Source organism: Taudactylus pleione, unplaced genomic scaffold (genome assembly GCF_031769625.1).
Source record: "Taudactylus pleione unplaced genomic scaffold, aTauple2 ptg000066l, whole genome shotgun sequence".
Taxonomy (NCBI): domain Eukaryota; kingdom Metazoa; phylum Chordata; class Amphibia; order Anura; family Myobatrachidae; genus Taudactylus; species Taudactylus pleione.
The window spans coordinates 23,790,732-23,812,283 of record NW_028284468.1 but is presented as its reverse complement, the minus strand read 5'-3'; the positions used below and the strand labels follow the sequence as shown (position 1 = coordinate 23,812,283).

General features: G+C 40.5%; 1 protein-coding gene across 7 annotated transcripts in view; it reads right to left on the bottom strand.

The window, feature by feature from the left end:
- Window positions 1–21,552, bottom strand: part of RBFOX1 (RNA binding fox-1 homolog 1) — a 727,152-nt gene that overhangs the window by 366,613 nt on the left and 338,987 nt on the right. Inside the window, exon 1 of one of the 7 annotated variants that reach the window (XM_088466745.1) lies at window positions 7,800–7,855. The exons of the other annotated variants lie outside the window; for them this stretch is intronic. Coding sequence (XP_088322871.1) covers window positions 7,800–7,832 — 33 coding nt within the window. The 5' untranslated portion in view covers window positions 7,833–7,855. Of the gene's footprint in view, window positions 1–7,799; window positions 7,856–21,552 lie in introns of those variants that run through there. 7 annotated transcript variants of the gene reach the window in all.

Below are 21,552 nucleotides of genomic sequence, written 5' to 3'. Positions count from 1 at the left end.
GACAGTCGTGTCCGTGGTAAAGCAGTATTATTAAAAAAATAGTTTACATGTACTGTATGTAGCACGTTATTGGATGCATAACTTACATGAACAGCATGTGATTTGTTGCTCACAGCATGTTTTCTAAACCAAGATATAACTTTAGACCCTATTAATGGTAAATTATTTTAAATCAGATTTCATTATGCCTCTTCTGTCTGTACTTACTGACTTTTTAAGAAAGGGTATACTGGTTTATGTCAAAGAGGGAATAGTTAAAATGATAGGGAATTTATAGAAAGGCTTTGATAGATCAAGTGTAAAATTATTTAATATAGAACATATAAAATGTAATTCATATTTAGATGATTTCATATACAGTATGAAATTTATAGCTGCTCTTGACCATGTCCATAGAAAAACCGGCCTACCAGCAATTAAGCATCAACAGTGCTAGAGATTTTTAGGAAACTGGTAAGTCTTCTGCATTAGGCAAATAGTCCTACAGAACTATACTGATATAGAGCCCTATTTCCATCAATAAAATAAAAAAGTATTGCAAACTGCTGACCATAGATTCCAATAAAGAAAACAATTGTCACTATTGTACATGTGAATCAGATATTATCTAAAGCTGGCCACAATTGCTGCTATGCAGGCTGCCAATTTCATAATTTTCAACCAAAGAAACAAAACATTGCTATGTATGGACTCCAAGCTAGTACGCCAATTGCTTTACCTGATAAACAACTATTTGGAGACATCTGTTGACTATCACATAAATGGGTACAAGTGCAAGTCTTTTTATCAATGCATAGATAAAACTGCAACATGTGGCTAAATGTGACTTTTATATACAGTATGTGGCAGGGGCGTATTAAGAGAGAAGGGGGCCCGTGTTCACTCTCCGTTCAGTGGCCCCTCCTCTCTCCCCAGGTACAATCAGCGAACTGACAGCAGCAGTAGACTCCGGGCACAAGAGTGTATACAGAGTCTACTGCGCATGTGCAGTTCTTCGGGAAAATTACGTGGCAGCCGAGAAAATGGCTGCAGTGGCCATTTTCCAGGCCTTTGTGTAGTGCTGCTCCATGGGATTTCAGAGAGGTAAGTATAAAAAAAAAGTATGGGTGCAGGGTGTGCGACGCAGGCACCCCCTGGACACAGGGGGCTAATTTACATCAGATATGTGATATCCCTACATTTGTACTGTACATCTGCACCAATGAGTGATGTTGACAACATAATGAAGACAAACACCAAATTATTTCACCAAAATGAAAACTCTCCACTTTATTAATGCTCAGTGAATGTCTCCATGTTCACTGGATATTGCCTTTGTATACTTTAAGTTGTAATTCAAAATGCACTTGTCCTTAACAGCATCAACTTAATTGCATGCAACTGAACTCACAAATATAATACCAATCATATATCGCCCTAGGGATACTCTGTTTCATCAAGTTTGATATTTGAAATATGCCAGAAAACCTAAATTCTGAAAGCACTAAAGTAGTAGCACTGATGTGAAAAAAACAGCCTTTGAAACTTATAAATCTAGGTCAACTCCTCGTGCCCAGAGTATCTGGGATAGACACAAAGCTTTATCTCCTACAAGTGTAAAATTAACATTACAGCAACTAACAGGATGAGAAATAATAAAAAAGACTGGTTAAAACACAGGAAGAACATTTCTCCATTAACCAGCTCCATCTCATTTCACAGCCACGTGCATGTTAAGAATTGAGGAAAGTAACATAGGTAATAATTGTTCATAATGTGAATGGCTTTACTCCTATTTCAATGCAGTGAGTCAGAAATACCAGCATGATTTTGCACACATGGAGAAGATTTCTGAAAGTTTTCTAGCACACTATACTACGTATGTAATGTGCCACCATTTATGGGAATAAGTTCTTGTATTACAGAAATAAACAGCCTATAATTACTGATGAACTAGTGTTAGACATACTGAATGTTACAAACCTATGATCTTCTGAATTTTGTAGGATACTATATGGCAGAAAAACATATTGCAGCTTCCAGAAAATTTTGCAGATATCAGAAATATCATATCACCTACTGTAACAGTCAAATTCATGGCCATGAACTTTTTACCGATAAATGGTAATAATAGTCATGTTATGTACATTGATATTTGTCATTGGTATTTAGTAGCAGATGTATCAATGAATTGCAATCATTGGTACTGATCACTGTGGCCTTACTGGCATGTTACTATGCCAGAATGTACCATCTTAGTCTTGTCTAGACAGTTTCTCCAAAACCCAGCTGCCAGGTGATGATGTTTTTTCTGTGTTTCCAATCCAAACTTTGTAATGTGCATGCATGGTGAACACCATCGTTAGCTATGCTTTCAGGAGCTTGATACATTCTGCTAGATCACCGCCCTATAGAAACAGGGACTTTTTGGCTACTATTGGAAACCCTGGGTCTCATTCAGACCCGCTCGCGAGCGCAGGACGCTCGCAAGCGGGTCGATGGTACCCAAATGTGCATGCGCACGATGGAGGGAGCTCCGTCGTGAGCATGCGCGAGACCAGGATAGCGACAGCCAAGCTGTCGCTCTGGGTCTCACACCAAAGGGGGTGTGCTGTCGATGGTGCTTGACAGCACACCCCCTTTGGTGGGCGTGTCGGGGACGTGGTTGCCAGACGGAGGCGTACCCATGGGAACGCCTACCGCCTGGAGGCAGCCCCACTGACATCACTAGTGATGTCAGTGGGAGTGATTTTGGCTCTGATAGAGCCAAAATCACTCCAGGGCTCGTGGCAGCGAGACCCTACCGCAGGGTCTCGTCGCAAGCCTGATGGTTGCGATGGTCTTGACCATCGCGACCATCATCATGGACGCTCGCATAAGCTGTGGGTGGTAACCCACAGCTATGCGAGCATCCAAAAGGCCACTCCAAATTTAATTAGGACGGCCCTGATTCAGAGCGAGCGTTCTGGTCAGAGTATCCGCTCTGAATCAGGGCCACTGTTCATACATATGGGCAGGGCCGTTTCTAGGGGCAGGCGACCCGTACAATCGCACGTGGCGCTCAGCCCTGACCCATAGGCGAAACTAAGGGGTGGTCTGGCGGTGCACCGGACCACTCATTAGCCAGTCTGCAGCACGTCTGGTAAGTAAAAGCCGGGAGGTCTAACGTACTACTTGTTAGAACTTCCCGAGCCACGCCTCCCCTACTGCATCTAAGTTTTACTCCTACCCCGGCCTCGCGCGATGTGATGACATCACAGTGCGCGCTCAGTCTCGGCTCTGCGCAGAGGAAAGGACTGGCCTGGGGCTGGGAGCTAGCAGGCGCAGCAATGCAGAAGGAGATGCCGTCGCTGAGAAACAAGCAGCAGCAGGAAGGAGGTAAGTGTGCACTGCGCTAGGCTGGTGGCTGCGGACACATAAGAGAAACAGGAGGGGTCTGGCTGATTGACAAATGGGGGGAGGGTCTGGCTTATTGACAAATGGAGGGGGGAGGGTCTTGCTGATTGACAAATGGGGGGAGTGTCTGGCTGATTGACAAATAAGGGGAAGGTCTGGCTAATTGACAAAAAGGGGGAGGGTCTGGCTGAATGACACAGTGGGGGTCTGGCTGATTGACAAGCAGGGAAAGGTCTGGCTGATTGTCGAACGAGGTCTGTCTGATTGACACACGGGGTAGGCTGAGGGACACAAGAGGAGTTGAAGCTGAAAGACACGGGCAGGAGGCTGTAAAGGCTGGAGAGATGGGGCAGGAGGCTGTAAAGGCTGGAGAGACGGGGCATGAGGCTGTAAAAAAGGAAGTTGGAGAGACCAACCCTCAAAAGTGACAAATTGGGGAAATGTCACTGGGACACGCCCTCTCCTAGTTTGCAACACCCCCTTTCCAGGTGCACGCAGCTTCGCCGCACGCAGCAATCCCCTTTCCACACCTCAGTGAGCTGCACGTAAAATATGATTTCATTATTAGTAATGTCACTGATTACATGGCTCAGAGAAGTAAATATTATAATGGGGGGGGCGCATTTTGAATTCTCGCACTGGGAGCCAGATTGGCTAGAAACTGCCCTGCATATGGGTGATTTAAAGTGATGCAAAAACTACAAAAAACTTTGATACATTTCACCCCACACACATAACTCAACTATCTAAATGTAAAAGTTCCTATAAAAGTTTTTTTTCTGTTTCATTGGAACACACACACGCATACATATATAATATATTACACTTACAAATTTGTGGTAAAGGCAAGCTTATGAATACTTGCGGCTGTCCCATATAAATACTAAAGATGTAACATATGCCTAAATATACCTAAAGAGATGCTTCCCTACCCGTTTAACCTTGTACATCAGGGGTATTCAACTATTATTTTGAATGGGCCACTTCGAACGGACATTTGAATTTTATTACAAAAAAATATTGATTTTGTGCTCCCTTTATATAGCTTCATTGATTTTGCCCGCTCCCTTTATATAGCTTTATTGATTTTGTGCCCACTCCTTAATATTCTTCTTACTAGCATGTGCTTCTCTCTGCATCTAATATCTTCTGTCCTTCTGTTCTTCTGATTCATTTTTTAATCTTATGCAAAAAAAATAAAATCAGCAAATAATTAAAAAAAAAAATGGCCCACAAAACCTACATTACGCAGCAGGGCGAAATAAAAAGCAAGTAACTGCAAATTAGCAATTCCAATTTTGCATGTTATAAGCTGAATTGGCAACTACATGTACAGTGGGTGTTGAATGATTCCATCAGTAATGGCTTTTGGGAATATTTCACAGGTCAGTTTATATTGTGTCGCAGGCTGACTTTGGCCCACAGGCCACCAGTGGAATATGGCTATTGTATATCATTAGCATTGGTGGTAGGGAAAGACACAAGTATACCCATGCAAGGGCGTCTTAAGAGAAGAGCGGGCCCGTGTGCACTCCCCGTCCGGGGCCCCCTCCTCTCTCCCCTGTGGCCGACTGACGTGGCTGGCCAGCCACCAGAGCATTAGTAGACTCCGGGCACTAGAGTGTGCCGCGGTGGCCATTTTCCGGCATTCTGTGCATGTGCAGTAGACTCTGGGCACTAGAGTGTGCCCGGAGTCTACTGCGCATGCGCAGAACACCGGTTAACAATGGCATCGCTGACACCCAACGCGGACCACTGTTTAAAATAATATGGGTGCAGGGTGTGCGGTGCCGGGGCACACACTGCACCCATTATAGATATGCCACTGTACCCATGCTTGTCTGTATATCATATTTATAAGCAAAACATATTTTATAGATTTTGCAACAAGATGGCAAAAAATGCTTGATGTACTGGAAGTTTTACCTTTTCTAGTCGACACCAGGTTAATTTACACCTGAAGTTCACCTATGAAGTGTGTGAATTCATCTGGTTGACTTAATATGGTAGTAGTGCTTCTGATATACAGATGTGTCCAGTTACATCTTTGCCGATCACGCTATAAACGTGCGCACACATCGCACCATGCGATTACCCGCAGTAGCATATGCTATGGTATGCTATGGCGTGCACTGCGATCGTATCATGCAATCCTATGGAGGCGTGGAGGCGAACGCGGTGCTCATATCCGCTCGCGGGTGCACGCCTGGCACCATGCGTGGTGCAATTTGCTGCGTACTTAACAACGACGTAGCCGGACACATCTGTACTGTAGTCAGGTTCTGCTGCTGTGTGTGCATATACTACTCATATGTATACAGACCTTACAAGTTTTTAATATTATTGAATATATTGGTCATTTTCAATAAGTGCTAAAACTATTTCCTTAGGAAATACATCTATTGTAATGATAGTGAATACAACAATTATACAGTCTTTGTCCCAGAGAACTCCAAATCATTTAAGTTTATCATAAACCATCCTAATCTGATTTATACTGTAAATAGATCTTCGTTAACTATTAGGCACACACTGGTAGAAATCAACTTGGGATGACCAGTGCTGTAGTACTTTAAAGATGAGACCTCTTTGAAAAACAAGAATTTATTTGTGCCTATAAACTAAGCAAAACACTTACAGATGTTTAATCACTGAAATAACTGAGTAATCTGTTAATAGTATAATTCATGAGTGGAGTATAAATAGTAATGTAATATAACCTTATCATTGCCAACAACTGACATCACTTGTTGTTGTCAAACATAATAAATATAATTCTAGTTGACATGATAGGACAAGCATATTCCATGCTGGATAGCAACAAAGGTAAAATAATGTTACCTTTGTTCTTTTATTGTGTAAAAACAAATACTTGCGACTTCTGTACTTCATATTTTCTTGTCCGCCCCATCGAAGACAGACATTACACTGGTCACCATATACTAAGCCCAAGCTTTGCAGGTAGAACATTATCTCATATATTGTCTTGTTTTTATCCACTAAGGCCCGATTGTATGTATCCATTTAAAGTAAAAGTTTCTAATATGATATTCTATCAAAGGGCAATACTAAATGATTTGTTTGCTTTTGCACCTTGTAATACAGTAACACAACTAAATGCAACAATAGAAAATAGACACATGTTAATACAATACATTGATATTGAGCCTTAAAACAATACATTGATATTGAGCCTTAAAACAATACATTGATATTGAGCCTAGGACCAGTTTAGTAATATGCAGGTGCATCCTTGCAATGCTTTTTAGGCTACCTTGAGTTATAAAACAGATGTTAGTGGGACCCCTGCAGTTTCTCATTAACACTGGCAGCAGTTCCAAGAGACCCAAATTAATATTCAAATAATTCTCACTTAGTACTAATTACAACTAATATTTAATTAAGAGCACTGAGGCTTTGTCTGATTTCTTCGTATTAGGTTACAATATTGTGAGTGTGTATGATACAAGAGTAGGCCGTTCCCCAGTGGTCTTGGGATTCTAATACTTTAGTCATTAGGTTCCCTGAGCTGCTGTGAAGGTTGTAAGCCCTTTTAAAGTAACTTGCTGGCAAGACAGGGAGAGACGACGGATGGCAGACAGTCAGCATTTGCTAAATGTTTTGGACAGAAATTTAATGAAAACCACATTTCAACTCCAAAATATGCATTACGTGGCAGTGTATTAAATATACTTTATTGCCTTTCTTCCATGAACCCGAACGAACCAGAAATGGGAAAATGATATGCTTTACAGGGACTTCTTTAATGCTAAAAATGGTAATTTTAAAGTCAGACTGGAACAAATATAAACATATTTCATTCCACTGCTCCCTGTTTCAGCAAACACTAAAGTTTCTTTAAAAAAAAAAAAAAAAAATAACATAAACAAATGTACTAAGAACAGAATATACCATTTGGATTTAATCTGGGTTTCTAAAATATATTAAAATATAACTATAAGCTCATATTTTAGACATAATACATTTATTTTCCTTTGCTGTGTTATATCTTACTGCACTCCTCTATGTGCCTGTACCCAGTTTACCTCTAGCTGACAAATTGCCTTTGTATTAGATTTGTTTTCCTGTGTTCCATTGCTCCTGCCAACAGCATTGCATATGCAAAGAACGCCTCTCCTACAGTAGTTAAATGAGCCAAGCAGTGTCTTTTCCTCAGGGCATGGAAACAAAGAAGAGAAATGCAAAATTACTCTGTAAACCTGCTGCTTAGAAAAGCAACTCAGCTAGATGGATCAAGCAAAGCAGAAAAACACACTGCTGCAGTTTCTACATCTACCTGCAGAATGCTATCAGCAGCAAGATATGTGTAATAGTGGAGAATGCTGGCTTGCAGTGGATGAAGCCTACAACTATATAAACAAACCTTCATTGCAATTTGTAATGGATAAATAAAGTAAATATACCTGGTGCACCATTCTGCTTCCTTTCTTCTCCATAAACTTAGCAGATGTTTGTGTCCTAGGCCCTGCAGCATCTGCCCAAAAGCAAGCATCAATTATGGATGGAGGCGTGCATATTCTGTGTTATGTGTGTATAAGTGTAGATGCCAGGGGTGTTGAAGGAGGGGGAGCTAAATTAAAGCCTTACTGACCTCCCACTCAACATCTGACTGCTCCTAAAACCTAATCCAGATGGGACTCTTTTAGCTTGCTGCGGCTCTCTCCATCAATCACAGCAAGGCACGCCTCTGTCTATCATTGCCAGACCATATAGCGCACTGCTGGGAAGATGATTACACGGAAAAGAACAAAGTAAATATGATTTTTAACCTTTCAGTGACAGGCAGTAAAATACTATCAACAGCTAAGTAAAGAAAAAAAAGTAATAATAAATAAATGGTATTTTCTATGAAACAATACACCAGGTACAATATAGTAAGCCTGGACATAAGATGCTGAGAAAGGTTTAATATAGGTGCCTTTATAATAAATTACTGCTTGCACTCAAGGTGTCCAGGAAGCCAAGTCATTTGCATAAGAGCCTATAAAGGAAGGTCACTGATGTTGTAAACAAGTGTTAGGAGGTAAAGCAATAAATATGCAAATTGGAAAGAATGTGTTATATATGCAGAGTATAAATGCAATTGCAGTACAGTTGTTTATTTACAAATTAGTCTTTCTTCCTAGGGAAAAGTATAAGGTCTAATTTCAGTGTTTTGAGTAAGCAGTGCAAATTGTAGGATGCAGCGAAAACATCTACATATCATTAAAAAGTGACAAAAGGCCAGTTTTCCCAGAACAAATGAGCGACACAAGCTGAGACAGATTTACAGGCAGATTTACAATGAACAATTTCCTCTGCATAGTGTCCCATCAAGCTAACGTTATGCTATAGAGTCTATAATTATATTTACACAGCGCCAGAACTTTCCAAACTTCAGTATAATAATAGGTTACATGGGTTGTATGACATTTACAGATGCAGATCAGTGCAAAGGGTATAGAGTAGACTGAGAGTCCTGCTCACCAGAGTCACAATTATCCAGTACAGTATGCGATGACAACTTCAGCATAAAATATCGGCATCCATAAAATAGAGTAGTATAATGCAAGACATGAGCCTGCAATGATCCCTGATTAACACGGCTTAGTGGATCTCCGTAAAGGAATATATTAACCAAAATCTGGTGCAGAGTGATAGCTGTCTGTAAATTTTAAATGCTGTTTATACATGGTAATGGAGATTCGTCTCTCTCTTATTAAAACTTTGTACTAAACATGTCAAACGATAATATAATATACTTTTTTAAGGCTGGAACCATGCAGAAATGGCATATTTCACATAATTAAGTATCCCTGCAATTTATCACAGATGAAACTAAGGAGACAGGGCCATATTAAAGTGGCGTCCTAAGGGCAACTAAATTGTGGGGGCCCCAACTGTTGGGCAATTGTGGGGGCCCCAACCAATAAAATTGTCAGTATGGTATGCTGGAAATGTTATTAAAAAAGTATGTGTAAGTACTCCCCACATCACAAATGTGTTAAACACTGTAGGGAATCCAGTTCACATTGTGCAACACAGAACCCCAATTCACATATGTCACAGTGCCTCCAATGCTGTTGATGTATGGTAGCTTAGTGTGTGGGGGCCCTATGTGTTTTGGCCTATGGGCGGCTGCCTCTTTCTACCGTGTTGTTAATCCGGCACTGGAAGGAGATATCAGATATGTCTCCTGCAATCAGCTAAGTAATGCAGGATGCCATAGTGCCTATTATTCTCAATAGGAACTACGGTCTGGCCCAATTTACCAATCTCTTGAAAGCTAATGTAGCCCATACAGTAGCAATCACAAATAAAAGATTCACCAATTATGTGATATTTTTCCCTAGATTTAAAGATTCTAAAATCCACCAATCTGCGTCCATACATTTCAGATATTCAGTGATTTGCAGATCATTTTCAGGAAAGATAGATCTGACAGTCTTGAAAGGCTCATGATTTTACTAGCAATGGTCGGGTAATCGGCTGATCATTACCATAAACTAACAATCTACAGCCCCGATTGGTCGGTGAAATCCAACATCTTGGACAACCTCATTTACCGTTTCCAATCACGTTTTGATCAGAATTGGCGATTGGTGTACTCAATACATTACCTATTTTTCCACCCAACCATCACAAATGTATAGGAGCCTTTAGCTGTGTCCCTTTAGGAAGAGCATCACCAGCAGCCTTCGTGCTGGACACCTCCCAGCAAATAACATTTTTCTTATCTCTTATATCAAGAAGTTGTTCCATTAAGGTTTATTTCTATAAAGTCCCCCATAAAATCAACCCTCTTTTCCATAATATGCAGTGAAGTGTAATTATGTTTCTGGGGCTACATTACAGGTTGAGTCTCCCATATCCAAATATTCCGAAATACGGAATATTTTTAGCATGACTGAGATAGTGAAAACTTTGATTTTTGATGGTTCAATGCACACAAACTTTGTTTAAGGCACACAATTATTAAAATTAAAGTATAAAATGACCTATAGGCTATGTGTATAAGGTGTATATGACACATAAATGAATTTCATGTATGTACACACACTTTGTTTGAGGCACAACATTTTTTAAAATATTGTATAAAATTACCTTCAGGCTGTGTGTATAAGGTGTATATAAATCATAAATGCATTCTGTGTGAAGATTTGGGCCCTATACCTAAGACATTTCAATATGGTATGCAATTATTCCAAAATACGGAATATTCCGATATCCAAAATACCCCTGGTCCCAAGCATTTGGATATGGGAGACTCAACCTGTACCACCAATTATAAATATAACCCTTAGTGCACTACTATACCATTGCCATTAACACTATGATTAAGGCAGTGGCTCCCAAACTCGGTCCTCAAGACACCCTAACAGCCCAGGTTTATATCCATGCATAGGCACAGGTGACTTACCTAATACCTCAGTCAGTTTGATTATACCCAAATATGAATATCCTTAAAACCTGGACTGTTATGCTGCATACACACCTACAGATATATCTGTCCAAACTGCCTGCTGGAAAGTAAAATCTGGTAATGTATTGGAGCAAATAACACAGAAATTTGCTTCAAAACACAGGAAAATGGACCAGATTTTCCATCCAAGACAGATTGGACAGATATATCTATAGGTGTGTACGCAGCCTTAGTGTGCTTTGAGGACCAATTTTTGGAAACCATGCATTAAGTTTTCAGTAGAGTTCCTTGTGCACATCCCCAATGTTAATTTAATTTAAAATGGTAAGGTTACAGATTGATAGTAATTGTCTGCATAATTTTTATAGCAAATTCATCAGCGACGGAGGGAAGGAATGTAAAATGTTTTAAAAGTGTTCTATGTCATTTTGAGTTCTAAAGTGAGCAATCTGGAAAACAAGTAGACAAAATAATAATTTAATGTAGACTCTACCCTTAAGGGTTCAATTAACAATCTTAAGGAGTTTCCCAAGCAAATTCAGATTTGAAAACATCCTATCTATAGATCATTCATTCTAGGGGAACAGTGCCTTAATACCTAATTAAATCATGGATTTGTGTACCCTATGAAACATTCCACATCAATAGTGTTGACAGGGGAGCAATTTTTTTTCAGAAGACCTGAATATATGCAATTTACCCTTTTTATATTACTAATAATTTATTTACTGTATATTGGTTCATAGTGTTTTCATTTTCTTTGGGATTCATTTATAAATTCCAGGTCACCTGTTTATCTGTTTTATTTATTTTTAATTTTTTTATGTGAGGTATTCCAAGGGCAAAACTAACTCCAAATTAAATGGTATTTTGCCCTGGAGCCCTGAAGATTAATGCGAACACTTTTGTCAATCCCCGCTATTTGTTTTTGATTTTTAATATTCTACCATAAAGTACCTGTCTGTAAAAGATATGAATAATAAAAGGTAGCTACAAGGGAGACCCACTGCTACATGCCGAGAAATTATAGTACACACCAAGTTTGCTCTGACTAGTTGGTCTAGTGCAGAGATGTGCTGTGCATTGAGGAAATGAGAAGCAAATTAGGATAAGGCGCTGGTTGCCTGTCATTCGATCAAGGTCAGCGCAGCCACTATACAAACTGAAGCACACCAGGTTTTGGGCAGTTCCTAAAATACTGAAAGAATGACACAAATCATGCAATATTTTTATTTTCACTGAGGTACCACATAGTTTGCTATATGCTGGCACAGAGGGACATCAGCAGGCAGATTCTTGTCTGTGAAACTGTTGGCTGCTGTTTCTCCATTGTGGAGAGGGAATGGGAGTGCAGGGGCAATTATTTATTAATGTTTATTTATATAGAGCCACAAAATGCAATTCTGTAAGAGAATATTTATTTATCATTTACGTTAATCCATGCCCCATTGCAGTTTACAGTCACAAACCCTCTAACCACTGCACCACTGTGCTGCCACCATGAATATGTATTCCATTATGCTGTCAAAAGAATGCTTTTTCCACCAAGTAAATAATATATGTATAATTTACTGTGACGCACAAGAAAAAAGTTATTCATAACATAAACAAACAGTGAAATATGAATATTGTATTGTAATATTATCATTGGAGATGTGCGCGGACCCCCGTGTTTTGGTTTTGGCAGAACACGATCAAATTTTATGTTTTGGTTTTGGATTTATGTAAAATTGATAAAGAACAGCTAAAAATCATATAATTTGGACTGTTTACTTGTAATCCAAAACCTGAGATCCAGTTTTTAAAACTGAGATTTGAACTTCTAATGGGTAGACCCGAGCTGGGACTAGGTTGTACTTGGAACCTCAAAAGTGATATGAGCCAGGACTCATTTCCACTTGGAACTCCAGAGATGGGTTGGTTTCGGTTTTCAGCAAAACCAAACTGCTCATCTCTAATTAAAATATAACATTTCTTTATTACCTTATCCTTCTTCCTGGTGCCTAACCCTAACCATCGGGGTAGGTACCTGACCCTAACAGTCCTTTCTAGTTCCTAACCATAACCCTACAGTAAGTGCCTATCCCTAACCCTCCTTCCTGGTTCCTAACCATTGGGGTAGGTGCCTTACTCTAACCATTGGGATAACTGCCTAAAGGTGGGTACACACTATACAGATATATCTGCAGATCGAGTGATCTGCAGATATATCTGCAGATGATGGTCATTCATAAACACTGAACGGCCATCATCTGTGTCTGGCTGTGGGTCCCGGTGACCAGGGGGTGTGTCCCGGCCGGCGGGGGGCATGTCGCGCCCCCCTCCCCGCGGCTGCCGATGTGTGTGTACAGGTGGTCTGCAGACTGCCCATATACACCTGCTGATGGACAGATATGTCTGCAGACATATCTGTCCATCGGCTGTGCAGCACAGCCAATGTGATATGTCGGTGAACAACAACATTCACCGACATATCGCAGGTACACACTGGCCGACGGACAGCAGATATATTGGCCGATCAATTGTCAGTGTGTACCCAACTTAACTCTAACTGTCCAGTTAATGCCTAACCCTAAACCTAACCCTAAAAAATGTGTTGAGCATTTCTGTGTTGACCATTTTCTTGTCAACCTTTTGTCCTTGTAAACCATTTGTACTCGTCAACGTTCTTCCATGTCGACCTGTAGTATGTCAACCTTTTGTACATGTCGACCTTTTGTCCCTGTCGACCTATTGCCTGTCTAACATCTGGTGTCTATCTAGACATTGTTAACCTTTTAACTGTCTATCTATAGTCCGTTATCTACTAGCGTAACTACCGTAGGTGTCGGGAGTGCAGCTTCTATATGGCACTTATGCTGCCAGACAAACCATGGTTCAGCAGTGTGCTGTGCAGGGCAGGTACATATGCAATCCTGGTCGGCTCTGCCTCTGTCTCTCCTCACTGACTGATATTGGGAGGAGATGTGCCCATGATCCGGTGATGTCCCAGTAGGCTCAGAACAGCCACACATCCTCCCAGCATCAGTCAGTGAAGAGAGCTGACTGGGTGAGGATATTTGCTTGTCCTGTGCAGCACATGCTGAAGGGAGCAGAGGTAAGTTGAGGAGGGGGAGTGGGGTGGAGCTGCGTGGGGGGGGGCTGGGGACCTAGCGGAGCCTGTGAAAATTTTGTTATGGGGCCCCCTTGGTCTAGTTATGCCCCTGCTGGTATTCATATCGAGTCTGGGTCCTCTGTATGTCTCCTCTCCAGCAGCAGTGTGGACTGACAGCCCTCTGCTACAGGAGCCTCTCCCAAAGTCCTCTCCACCAGAGAGGAGGCATGCAAAGGATCCAGACCACAGACATGCTCCAATGGTAATGCAAACAGATGGTAGTGCCGATGGTAGTACCCCGATTGTAGACTGCAGATGACCCAGGAGCTGGCATCGATGATGGTACTGTAGTATGCCCCATGTTCTGAACTTGAAACCATAAAATCTGATAATGCGTTCTGATTATGCAGAGCATTAAAGGGAGTTCATGTTACATCAGATTAGTTACATCACTTTACTAGGGATTTCCCTGTTTAGAGGCAAGTCATATAGATCCATTGTAAACTGTATCAAACAGTGTTACTTCATAGAACTGTATGTCAGTTAGAAATACATTTAGTTTGTTCTGAATCTGCAGAATTGATTCTGTCATTAGATGAGACTCATTACAGTTTCCTTTGGTTGAAAAAAGAGAAGAAAAATAAATTGAAAATATCGACATCAGTGACCAAGTACAAAAAAATCTCTTCTCAGTCACTTAAGCAATGCTGCTAGATTTGTTATCCCCATATTCTGGAATTCCTCCATACACCCTACATGTAAAGATTTTTTCCTGGGACTAGATTACTTTATATCCATGGAAAATATTTTGCTTTCCTCAACTGATAAACTTTCAGACTTTAGTGGGACCTGATTTCCTTGGCTGTAATATAAAAATTGAGACACTTATAAAACATATATATCTGCAGTGTCACCAAGACCACCAGCCTCTGTTTATCTGAGATCCCATGACCTGTGTTAAAGAAGGTTTTGCTTCAATACTCTTTAAGGTACTTACCTTGTCTTGTTAAGAGGCAATTACAGCAGGTCTGACCTGTCTCAGAATTTGCAAGTCTCATCGCACGCAATGAGTATTCAAGCTGCGTAGGCAATCTCAGTGGCTAATTTATGCACGCCCATGCAACGGCGTTCAAACAGACAGACACGTCTGTGACTCCAACCACTCCCTCGTCACCACTCCTAAACGCTCATGGGCTGTCACTCACTCTGCGATGGATTCCACAGTTCATCTGTAATCACAGTGCAGTCGCCACGCACGTAGTGCTGTGCATACACAAGCGCAATACGCAACAATTGGCAATCTGCGTATGCGGTTGCAATTGCGATCCATGCTAAATCAGGCCCTCATTGTATAACCATTTTTTATTCGTATTTTGTAACATCTCTATTTGATACAGAGCCGTCCAGGGCTTAAAAGTATCATTACTGGCTATGATGATCTACATATCAGAGCTGTAACTAGACTTTTTGATGCCCTGTGCCAGAGAGAACATTGGCGCCCCCTCCCCCCATTTTTTAAATAGGGACATAAGATAGTGCACCTGAAAAAGGGCCATGGCCTCATGTGGAAGGGCCAGGGAAAAGATAGGGGAGGTCAGGAGATGCTAAGGATAAAAGTAGAGGAAGCTACAAGTGAGAATGATAATAAACAGGAGAAATGGGCCCGAACAGTGCCCCCTGCCCTGCGGTGCCCTGTGCCATGACACAGGTCGCAGTACCTTAGTTACGGCCATGATACATATCAATTCATTATGGGATGCACTGCAGTATTCTATACACATATGTCAAGGTCATGGAGTGGACAAGTTACAGTAGGTTGACATATGTGTGAAGTTGTGGCCGGAAGGTAAACTCAATTTATTGTTTTTGATTACATAAAGTTTCTGACCATGACAGTGAGTTATACCTTTTTTCCTGTAATCTATCATTCACGAGTGACATATAGCTTTGTAGCTTTGACTAACATTCCCAGTCTGGAACTATTACATCATGTTGTTTTGCATTAGGCTTCACATCACAGCATTTTAAAAAAGAAATAATGAGTTTAAGTTAATTATCCTTTAATAATTCTCTTTTTAATATCTATGAACACTATACATGCTTTGTTCAGATAGCACAAACACCTGTTCATGTCAGGTAGAAAAAAAAGTGAAATAACTTTTAGTTTACCTTCCAGCAATTGAGCAAATTAATATACCAGCAACAGTTGGAAAACTGTTGGCTACCATTAATAATTGGATGCACCAGTTTGAAAATACAGTTTGTTCTAACTACCTTATAAAAAAATAAAATAAATTATATTTTACTAAGAAAACAAATATAATATTCAATACTTCTAGAGAAACGGATTTAACTTTTTTGTTATACACTGTAGTTCCTTCGTGGAATTTTAGATATTAAACAAAATATAATAATTTTGCAAAAAATTAATTCCCTAAGAATATTTAGTTTCAGTAAATTGAAAATGTTACAATATTATTTGGAGTTTATTGGAGATAATAAGCAAAGCTTAATTTTTGTTTTCCTGACATTAGCCGAGTCATATTTATGTACTAAGGGGTCTATCTATGATTTCTCAGGTGTTTCACTCAATAAGTAACCATTGAACATGCATCTTACAGCTCCTATACTTTGCTTGATGGGACAGCCTTTTTTATGCATTGTCCCATCGAACAAGGCAATTTGCTCATTGTGAAGACTTCACTTTCTAGATGTGCTAAAGAAGCCACAACATACATGTCCAGCTACTGGAGAAGGATCCAAAGATCCCTATAGGACAGGTCTGTAACTAGAAGTGTGAAAGCTGCCCCATGGCACCTGCATTTGACTAGAATGGCACCCTGTAGAGGTGCCTGGATTGCCTAAAGATTCTTTGGGCAGTGTTCTTATTCCTGGTGCCAACAGTCCTGCCCTGCACAGGGTGGAAAACTACCCAGCTCTAGCACTGCTCTTCTGTGATACTGTAGCCCGTAAAATAAAATGGATAATGCCATTTGGCTAAGCTTTTAAGAGTTTGGTAAATTGGTCCAGACCACAGTACCAATTGAATAAAATGATGGGCTGCAGTTTGCAGTGTTAGTTTGTGTAATGCATGAGATATCCTGATGTATCCTACATTCAGGCTTTGTTAAACAGGTTAGTTTACTTACTTTAAATTGTGAAGTGAAACTAGTTTAATAAATAGGTCCCTAAGTGAGGACAATCATATACTCTGGTGCAATCTGCCCCAAAGCTTAACCATGTTACTTATATTATAAATATGTATATGTTGTTTATATTATAAAAGGAAAAACGTAGCAGCCTAATCCTGGGTACACAATGGCAAACTACGCGGGAGGAAGGAGGAATAACTCCGAAATGCGTAGTTTGGATGGCATGCTGATGGACTTCATTGGGACCTGACTGTCACTTACCCATCACTTGAACTTTTGCGGTGGTGCCATGGTTTGATACCCGGGACCTGAGCACTATACCAGCCCACCGCAACCTCCTAAGAAGGGTGAGAGACTTGTTACAGCAGGCATCCCTTAAAGGGAAATATTTTATTTATTTATTAATTTTCTTCATCATCCTGTTGTCTTACATTATTGTGAATAAAACCTTGTCTTATTTTACCCCTTTGGCATCCTTTTGGGTCTACTTGGCGCCATCACCTTCTAAAAGATATATCTGCAGATCACTCGATCTGCAGATATATCTGTAAGGTGTATACCCAGCTTTAGGTTATTGGTACTATGAAAGTTTTCCCTTAGTTATACAATGACAATGTGTTCCCACTGCTTTCCTTCAGACATGCCTAATTAAAAACATCACTGGAGCGTAGAAATTGATTTTTATTTCATGTAAAGCAAAGATAGCACCTGATTGCCATAAAATAGTGAGCTACAGTATTGCAATTTCTTGTTCATCCCTAGTTAGGAGCATGGATATAAATAAACCTTTGTTACCATAGTGCTAGTATTCAGTTTATTATTACATGCAAACTTCAGTTTATTAAAAATAGCAGCAAAATGGACATATGACCTCTCTCTTTACAGGGAATGCACATTAGTATTCTACCAAAGGCAGATCATTCTTAGATTCAGTCTGAACACATTGTAAGCCCTGCAAGGTATCCAGATAAGATATAAGGGACAAGAAAGTATGACTGTGTAAAGGTATTTCTGATTTAGCAGAACTCATTCCTTTCTTTTAAGCTACTGTATGTGAATATCATGCAGTACAAATACAGATACTGTGAGATGCCTAATGCTTAACTCTTTCACTGTTGTGCTGATAAGCAAACATTTTTTCTTTATAATTTTAATGTAATTTTGTGTGATTTTCCTCACTGCGCATGGTCTAAAGCTGAGCAACTTTGAGCAACTATGGGCAGTATAGAGTTGCATACATTTCAGTGGCATCTCCACTTGCAGCTAAATAGGTGTAGCTGGGTAGCAACAGAATCGGAGTCGGTATGAATTACTTGCGTACGGTGGTTAGAATCCCGACAGCGGCTGCCCAACATGGGTGAAAATCCCGATCGTCCCCAGTTAAGTATTTACCAACCTAACCTCCCCCTACCCTTAACCCTCCTTAGGGGTGTGTAACACTAACCTTTCCCCCAGTACCTAACCCTAAACCCCCCCTCTAAGTGCCTAAACCTAACCCCCCCCTTCCCCACCGCCTAAACCTAAGTCCCCTGGGGGGATGTCTAACCCTAAGTCTCCCCACGGGTGCCTAACCCTAACCCTCCCTCCCCCTAGCCTAACCCTAACCTCCCAGGGGGGTGCGTGCCTAACCCTAAGTCCCCCCCGGGAGCCCTAAACCTAACCCTCTCCCCTGCGCGGCTGTTCGCTCTCGGCATCACTTCGATCGGGATGCTGGGATCGGTAAAATGACAGGCATCTACATTTAGATGCATGTCATTTAACCCTCACTGGGATAAAGCAGTCGGGGAGCCGGCTGTCGGGATTACATCCTACGGCTTCCTGACTGCATACCGGTAGCAACTGGTCATTTTCATGCAGGCTAAGTGCCCCGAGTGCATGTCATGGGGTGGAATTGTGGGCTATTCAGAGATAAGTGTATGCAGAGATCCATTCAATTTCAGAGTAAACCCTTGCATCAAGGATATGGCTGTTGTCAATGTGCGCTGATAGTGATAGCAGCTAATATAACAAGTAGATAGATGGAGCTAATGTGGCCAACTCTGAATACCGGAGAAGATTTATTTTTACTTCCATACACTCAATGCAACGCTGAATCAGACCCTTTACCTTCTTCTGACCTGTTACACTGTTGAGTTCCACTATATATTCAAACTGTACAGGCCACAGATGCCTCAACTGGGTGGTACAGTGTGATCTAATCACACACATTACTGGGAGTATATAAGTTTCTGGTTGTTTGGGACTCACAGGGTCCCCCATACACAGTAATTGACTGAAAAACAGCCTCTACTATCACTAACTGAATACACACATAGCTCAATCTTCTGGGAATTTGTGGGAAAATTACAAAAATCATTTTTGGCTCTCATTAAGGGGCATATTTATTAAACAATATTTGTGGGATATGCCCGAAAAACCCCAGTTTTCGGATGGTGCCCACAAATATTAAGGATCCCTGGGGTTTAACATGGAGGGACTGCAGCAGATATCTTCGACAACATAGGAGCCTCCATAGATTTCTTTGGAGGCTGCTTTGCAGTCAGATTTAAGCATTCTAGAGCTTGGCCATGATGGCTAACACCATCTTCAGATGGCGTTAGATTATAGTAGCCTATGGGCTACTTATAGTAGCCTATGGGCTACTGTTCCTCATATTCTTTTGGAGAAGGATCTTCTGTGTCCCCTCATTGCAACGCTAGCCATTTACTGGGGGCTTATCTATAATGGATGCAGGGTGTGTGGGGAACATGGTCCACTAGGTCTAGAGGGGCCCACACCTCACACCCTGCACCCATATTATCATTACTTACCTCTCTGGAGTCCAATGTTGGCGGTATCAGCGATGGAAAAAAATCACCTGGAAAATGGCCGCTGCGATAATTTTCCCAGCATTTTGTGCATGCACAGTAGGGAAATCACCAGGAAAATGGCTGCCGCATGTGCAGTAGATTCTGAGCACAGACTAGTGCCCAGAGTCTACTGCTGCGGTGCTGCGCTCAGTGCGCTGCAATGTCGGTCACCAGAGAGAGAGGAGTGGGCCCCAAACAGAGACTGCACACAGCCCCTTACTCTCTTAATACACCCCTGGCAGTACTCAGTCTGAACCTGATCAGAAAGCAGTGTGATAGCTATTACTCTGCTTTCAGCTCTTTCCCGGGATGCACAGTTATTAAAGCCCATCCCTTGGGAAGAGCATGTTTGTAAATTCACATGAAAATTTTAATTTCCACAAATTTTGTTGTAAAATATTTAACACATCTGTAGTAAAATGCAGATTGTGATAAATACGTCCTTGTTTGTGGACAGATTTGCAGTAAAAGGGTCAAAATGTAAATAATAATTTATTGCAGTTTAGTTTGTTCTGTTTATTTTGTAACAGTTTACATACTATGACCACAACAGTTTCTACTAAGCAAAAGCTCATTACATTTTTTATGATACTCATATTGTTTTTCTACAAACCACATTAATCCTTACATTATCAATAATTGCACAAAATCATGAATATCATTCAATGTACAAAAACTGTATGTACCTGGATTTTTTGTGTCACTATTCAAAAAAAAAAAAAGAATATATATATATATATATATATATATATATATATATAACTCCCTTACCCAGATACTTAGAATATGTGAAATGAAAGTAAAGTAATTAACAGTCATTGTTCTACTAGCAGCTCAATACTCAAAGAGGAATGAATAACATTAAGTATATAACAACAAACACTAATGAATATGCTGCAAATTTATATTTACACAAAATCATAAGCAACCTGAGTAGTTGCATCTGTATGGCACTCAAAGGATGCATGTTGTGACTTTTATGAGTATAACAATGTCCTAATTTTCTGAATTTATAAAACTACAGCCCTTGGAAAACACCCAATATCCATACCCAACCCTCATTAAATAGCATCTACTATTACACTGCCATACTGTATATTCAGAACTATTATATTGGGCCTGGCACTGAAGTTTTTTTTCTAATGTGTAAACACATGAATATATGTTCTCCTCCCTGCACTATCCATGCCATCAGCGCTCCCTGCGTGTTCGCCCATGTGCTGAGAACAGGCTCATTGAGTGGTTAGTCACCTCCCCCTCCTTGTCACTCATCTCCGCTTGCCACTTCAAGCTACAGCTAGTTGCCCAACGCCTTCCCACAGTTGCCCAGTTGACCCAGTCTGTGATGTTACTGTCTGTGTTTTGTGCTTTCGCTATCTAATTTTTATTTTGTGGTTTTACTGTTGCATACATTACATATGCTATGTCATTTTCAATGCTTATGTTTACTCTTTGTATAGCTCTGTGGACTTTTGCAAAAGCCTTGTAAGTAAAAAATAGTAATATTTATTACTGCCAGATAGCATTATCTTTTCTAGATTACCCCTCCATTTCTAGCTCCTGATGTTACTCCTTATTTGGGTGACTTCCAATTTGTTTATCACTGCCATTCTTTAACAACCTGTGATATTACACAGAAAATAGGGAGGACAAACTTTG